The 6,982-nt window shown below is 41.3% G+C and overlaps 1 protein-coding gene across 1 annotated transcript in view; it reads right to left on the reverse strand.

Annotated features, from left to right (window-relative positions):
• Positions 1 to 2,552: 2,552 nt before the first annotated feature.
• The window catches only part of LOC307081679 (transducin-like enhancer protein 4), a 32,951-nt gene continuing 28,521 nt past the window's right edge, over positions 2,553 to 6,982 (reverse strand). The window contains exons 17-20 of the mRNA XM_079744935.1: positions 6,653 to 6,800; positions 6,152 to 6,302; positions 5,713 to 5,789; positions 2,553 to 5,219 (exon numbers count right to left, since the gene is read on the reverse strand). Coding sequence (XP_079601061.1) covers positions 5,112 to 5,219; positions 5,713 to 5,789; positions 6,152 to 6,302; positions 6,653 to 6,800 — 484 coding nt within the window. The 3' untranslated portion in view covers positions 2,553 to 5,111. The remainder of the gene's footprint in view (positions 5,220 to 5,712; positions 5,790 to 6,151; positions 6,303 to 6,652; positions 6,801 to 6,982) is intronic.

Genomic DNA, 6,982 nt, shown 5'->3' on the forward strand with positions numbered 1-6,982 from the left:
TGTTCCAATGCTGTTCCATTAATTAACAAATAATCTGTGAATGAATGTAATGAATTAATACTTTTTTCTCATGTTGGAGTTCAGTTTAACATTAGCCTATTAACCAGGCATCCCTTCCAAATCAACTATATTCGATAAGCATGTGGTATAAATTATTGGATTATCAACCAGTAAAAAACTGGGTGGGGAAACCGGGTCCCCAGGGGCCTAAAAGTCTCCAGAGGTACCTCTTTACTAATATTAAGACAAATAAGCCTTAAGAAAATGTATACTTTTCAAAATAAGCAATATTGATTGTTCGTTCTTCGGTCTTCCCAAAGTGGAGAAACCCTGTTTTGTGTTAACATCTACACACACACACACACACACACACACACACACACACACACACACACACACATACACACACACACACACACACACACACACGCAGTAGTATGAGGAAAACCATCTTATATAACACACCTTTAGAGTGTGGTTAGGCTGGTCATCCCCTCAGAAAATGACACAGAAGACGATTTACAACTGCATGGTCCACTTCTCAAGAAGTACCACATAATTAAAACAGGATTGAAACATTTGTCCTATCATATCCCACCAAGGGGAAGCAAGAGTCAAATATAACCACTTGAATAAATGATGAAGCTGGAAGTCCGTACCAATCTTATACCTTATTAAAAGAGCCTGACCAAAAGTACTCTTCTGCTTCAACCTGGGCTTGTGGCCCTTATAATTGAGTTCCTCATTAGTCTGACAAGGAGCTATAACGACACACAATCTAAAATGCTACAGCACTATAATAGAAGATTATGAGACATAACTCTTGTTACTTGATAAAATGGAATTTGCCTATTAACATTGTGCTATATTTTTACGATGACTTGCTTTGATGAAGACATGTTTTACATATTATTGAATTGAGCTTCTGACCTTGTAAAATAGTAATTGTTCAAGCAACACATCTTTATACTGCATAGCAAGTGTGAAAGCCTTTGTCTTCACATTTAAACGGATACAAATAAAAATACAACCCAGGATTTCTGTTTGTGCTCGACTTTTTTCTTGGACTATTTACTATTGTGAATTATATGAATACATTGTCCTTTGAAATTCAAACATGTTTGTCTGTTTGTTTTTGTTTTGAGACTTGAACAACTGGCGTTTAAAAGACGATGTGGAACGATGGTTGTAGAGACTAGCCATTCTGATGGTTTAGAATAAAATATGCAGCTACAAGAAATTAAAAAGAAAACATTAGGGAAAGACAATTGCAAAAACTAAATTGAACAGCCATTAAAAACTAAACAAGAATTGTGTGTTCCCAAATATGTAATAGATGACTGCAAAGGCAGCATTCCTGTTCATCTATTTATTTGTCAGAATTTGACTATTTGGGAGGGTTGCACACAGGAACATGATATATCATCACGATAATGGTAGCAAATCGACTCAGAGGGCATCACTCTTTCATCTTGTTTGTTTAACTCAACTTTTACATTTGTCAGGATAGAAATGCCCAAGTGCTGGCGATATTAAAAACGTTGAAGTATGGCTCATTCCTACGTTCACATACACATAGCCCTTTGGGCTCTTCACAGGTGTGGCTGTGAGGGCTGTAACAGTAGAGTATCACTTCCAGTAATGGTGTAGCCTCCTCCTCCGCACCTCTCACTCGCATCACTTAAAAGCACTCCTGGGCACTCCAACGTATACGCAATCCCACCAAGAGACAGCCGCTATAGAGGTGCTAACCCCTAGCTCGCATTGAAACGCCGAAAGGACACCATTGAAATCCCCCTCGTGAATGATGAGCATTACCTCATTTAGATTCAGATTGTGTTTGTGTGTGTGTGTGTGTGTGTGTGTGTGTGAATGTGTGTGTGTGTGAATGTGTGTGTGTGTGTGTGCGCACGTGTGTGTGTGGAATAAGATAAAAAGTCCATTATGGATTGAGTGGATTTACAAGTCTTCATTGCCAAAACAAACTACTATATTCTGTGTTTAAGAGAGACAGCATGCAGGGAGAGACAAGAACAGACTAGGAGGACCAGGAGGTGTACTTCCAGTGAATTGCAGTGCATCTGTACCCGGGATGAGCAGTTCATTAGGAGATCCTCTTAATTAATCACCATCACATGATTACCAAATTATTCATTGCATTGATGAATAATGAATAACAACAAGCAATCATAAAAAGTCTACATTTGTTGTATAATTTCTTTATATTTAGAACTTTCACAAAATATATTCCTGGTTTGTTTTTTGAATCCAGGTTGGAGCAAGGAAATTATGTATTATTAGTTTGAAAAAAACATGACGTTTACAGAAAATAAATTACGCATCAAATATAACTGCACACAATAATTTAATAAAGTCAACCACAGACTAGAAAAACAGAGCAAAGGCATTTTGTATTGAAGAAAAACAATTTCTTTGCATTGTAAGCTTGAATTATTACATTTGTACAGCAATTATATCATACCATCATGATTTCGGTCAAACAAAACGTTTCACATTATTACTGTATATATAACATAATCTCCATTATATTAGCTTATGTCAACCAGCTAAACTGTCACATTCAAATGTGATTCTTGGATTATTTACAACCAACGTTTTATCGATAGATTTCCAATATAAACGTATATTGATGTTGATTTCCTGTAATGCATACACTGGGTTTTTAATAACTCATGTTAGACCAAGAATCACACTTAGTTCACGTAGTTTCTAAGTGTGTGTAGTTTCCGAGTTGCTTCAAAAAGCACAGTGGAATAAACCAACCTCATTACAGTTGTTGGATCATATCAAGGACAAGATGCCTCCGTGTTTAACGACCAAGATGAGAAAGGAGGCCTTGCTTTAAATACACATCTCTTGTAAAGTGTGGAGAGTACAGCCAAAAAATAAGGTTTTGATTCAGCATTTTAGTTTCAATCCAGGTAGGCCTACTTTGTTGTACCTTTCTCTCTACAGACTCAGAAAAATAAATGACATAAATGAATGAAAAGAAAAAACACTCAACAATGAATCCGTTCACAGAGCCCATTTATATAGACCTTAAATGCATCTATGGATAAAACAGAGAGGGGAATGCATTACGTTCCAATGTCTGATAAAGAGAAGTCTCCAGATGATTCCATGTTTACCCTCCAGATGTAAGGTGAAACAACGAGCTCGGAGTAAGACGGCTTCATTTAGTCTTTTAAACATTTGTGCTGAACAGCAGGTTAAACATAACCACCATTATGGGGCTTTAGGGATAAGGGTTTCAGCTGTCGGTTGATGTTGTTTGAAGGAAAACATACGGTTTTGAAGAATATTAAAACAACCTTGCATCTCCCGAAGAAAGTAATTTAAACCTCTATTGTATATGGGTGACGTTTGTCATGAAGACCATTTCTTAAGACCCAGCCGTCTTAATAAAGTCTAAAATAACAATCTATGAAGAACGTCCCACACAGGTGTTCATTCAGTAACCCAGGAGCACATGCTTTGAGTTCTGACAACAATTCTTTTTAAGAATAAAACCACATGGCCATGTGTGCCAGTCCCATCAGTACCAGTAACTCTGTGAACATGTCTCCCGCGGTGCTCTCCTTTGTTTAGTACGCTTAGTTAAAAAAAAACAAAGAAATACAAATCAAAAGCCTCTGGGTGTAAACACTCACAGAGCTTTGTGTGATCAGAAGACAAAGTGAGCGGAGACAGCCATCTTTGCCGGGAGGAACTAGCTCCACTTCAAATAGTCGGTTCCCCCGACAGAGCCTGTGTGAGACTGAAAACCATGAGAACTAGATGAGCGCCGAGCCACACAGGGTGTGGTGAGGAGCGCAGTGGCAGAAAGGCACTGTGCTGTGATGCCACGTCGAGATTCTGGACGTCCAACCAGCACATTCAGGCCGTTAGCGTTTAAGATGAACCCAGCACTTTCGTTAAGGTAGAGTGAATGGGGTGAGGTCAAGTCGATCAACTGTCACTCAACATTTTTCCCGCCTCTGTGTTCTTACAAGGGTTTTTGGGCTTTTGGTAAGGGGGGGGGGTCATAAAATATGAGCCTGGGATGCCCCTTTGACTCTTTGACTGATGTGATGGAAAGCTTAGAAAATAAACCTGACGTGTTCAAACTGTATAGAAAATACAGCTGGGACTTGCTGTCTGATGTAAAGGGGCTGAGTGGGCACAAGAGGTCTTCCATCAGTTCATTCAGTACACACACACGCACACACACACACACACGACACACACACACACACATGAAACACACACACATGGATGCACGCACACATGACACAAACTAACACACTCACACGAACGCACACACAAATACACAGGCATGGTCACGCAAACCATGCATGCATGAAATCATTTTAAAAAGCAGCAAAAACATAACAAAACTAAACATTTTACGATGAATGAGAAAAGGTTTACAGTAGGAGCGCTCTCAACAGAAATATATCAGACCATTATTTGTTCTGCGTGGTATCTTCCTTTACTTTTAAGTCTTAAACATTGTTTTGTGTCAAATTGCAAAAACAGCAGATTTCACCAAATGAGAAAAACGACTATCCACAGTTGCTTTCAATATGATGTTCTTCCAATGTGTTAAATAGATAAATATACACTTGAATCAATTAAATTAAACGCCACCAAAAATGAGAAAGCTTTTGACCAACACTGTGAGGTATTATGCAAAGGAAAGAAGGAAAAAAAAAGAATCATTAAAAAGCAACCTTGGCCCCAATGCTGAAAAAAAGTCTGATTTCACAAATCACACTAAGAGATCAATAATTCGCAAATGTACATACAGTCGATAGCTTTTTTTCTCAAGGAAGCACAAGACAAAGGAACACAAGCCAGCCACGGCTCGCCCGGTCGTTCACCTTGTTCCTCGGTCTCCTGTTTGGACGGAGTCATCTTCACCACAACAAAAATCCCCCAAAAAATACAAAATATTCCAAGTGCTCGGCCCTGGCTGTTCACTCGAGAGGTCAAGGGGTCACGTTGAGGACGATAGTCAAACGGTTTGGTTTGTTGCGTACAAATCATTTTTTTTTTGTTTTTATACAAAATAAGAAATATACATAAGAGACGGTGATCCCACGCCGGTCCTAGTAGATGACTTCGTACACCGTGGCTTTCTTGTCCCCTGACCCTGTCACTATGTACTTATCGTCTGCAGAGATGTCACAACTCAGCACGGACGACGACTCCTTCGACTGTGGGCACAAGACGCACACAAAGTCATGGGTCATCAAATCAGAACAAAATGTTATAGATATCAGGAAGCATTGCTATATTTTGTCCCAAACAGTAATTAATAACGTTTTTATTTAATACATGCAAAGATGTCCACAGTATGCCGCTGCGGCTTGCTGATGAATAATTAGGATTAGGATTGTCAACACACACATGCAGTTTAATGCATCTACTGCCATTCCTGTTTCATATCAGGGTTTGCCTCTGAACACTGCTGGTTAATAGAGCAGGGTTATAGAGTGAAATATATGATCTATCTTGAGCGAACCCATTTCACTTCTATATTGCACCTGTGGCTTATGCTAATCAGCATGTAGACACAAGGTCAAAAAGGAGGGACTTCCTAATGTGTAACACTTCCCTAAATAGAAATGAATGAAACATGATGAATAGGTTACTAAGATCCAGTGATAAATGAGCTGCTGTATTTATCTGGAATATGCTGGCAATTACCTGGAATATGCTGGCTCCGTATGGTGTTCTCCAGGCGTTCAGCAGGTTGTCCTTTCCTGTGCTCACAAACCATTTCCCTGCAGAATAAAGGATAGATTACTATAGCACACCATAGCAGGATCGGACGGCAAGAGATCTATCCGAGGGCTTTCAAAATATTCAGACCAATAACATCATGCCACACTTAGTATGTGTAAGTCACGACTCGCAACAAATAGTTTTCCTTCTCCAGCAAATGAATATAAGGAGACAGATCAGCTGTTGACCAAAACAATACCCAGCCCACGTACGAAAATATGCCGTTTTGGCTCACACTCTATCGGCTACCTAAGCTTTCTTTAGGCTGGAGGGAGGCTGAAGAGAGCGGCTTTAAAACACAACAAACATGCCCACGGTTCCCTCCGACGCCCGGAGCGTCACGGGCCGGGAAGAGGCTTACCGCAGTGGGCGAAGCGCAGGGAGAGCACGCAGCTCTCGTGGAGGTGCAGCTGGTACTTGTCGGGCTTGGTGACGTGGAGGACCTCCACGTTGCTGTTCTCCATGCCCACCGCCAGCCACTCCCCCGTGGGACAGTAGCCCAGAGAGAAGATCTGCAACCACACAGCATTCAGCTCAGTGGCTCTCTGTCCGTGTGTGATTCAACGCACTGGTATTTTTTGCTATCTGTATTGAGTTATAAATAATGCAATGCCGTCTGTTTGTGTTTGTGTGTGTGTGTGTGTGTGTGTGTGTGTGTGTGTGTGTGTGTGTGTGTGTGTGTGTGTGTGTGTGTGTGTGTGTGTGTGTGTGTGCGTGCATGCGTGCGTGCGTGCGTGCGTGTGCACGAGTGAGTGAATGAGTGAGCATGCTTGTGTCTGTGTGTTTGTCCGTCTGTCTGTTAGTATGTGCATCTGTCTGTGTGTATCTGTGTGTGTCTCTGTGTCCGTGTGTCCGTCCACACCTGTGAGGTGAAGTCGTGCTGCTGGAGCTGCCGGCCCTCCCTCAGGTCCCAGGACCGGACCGTGTTGTCCAGGCCCCCGGTCCACAGCTTGGTGCCGTCGTTGGAGATGTCGATACAGCTGGCCCCGTCTGTGTGGCCCTGGAACTGCCTGCATGGAAACACAGCAGGGCCCAGGGTCACAGGTAGAAACACACACCGTCAGAACCTTGGGGAAAAGTCTCCATGAAAAGAAAAGTCTGCGCGTGTTCGCATCAAACTCTCCTCATCTCCCTCTCCCTCTCTGTGTCTCTTAATGTACGTTTTAAATATTTAAATGTAGTTTTATTGATT

Source organism: Pollachius pollachius, assembly GCF_949987615.1.
Source record: "Pollachius pollachius genome assembly, chromosome: 1".
Taxonomy (NCBI): Eukaryota; Metazoa; Chordata; class Actinopteri; order Gadiformes; family Gadidae; genus Pollachius; species Pollachius pollachius.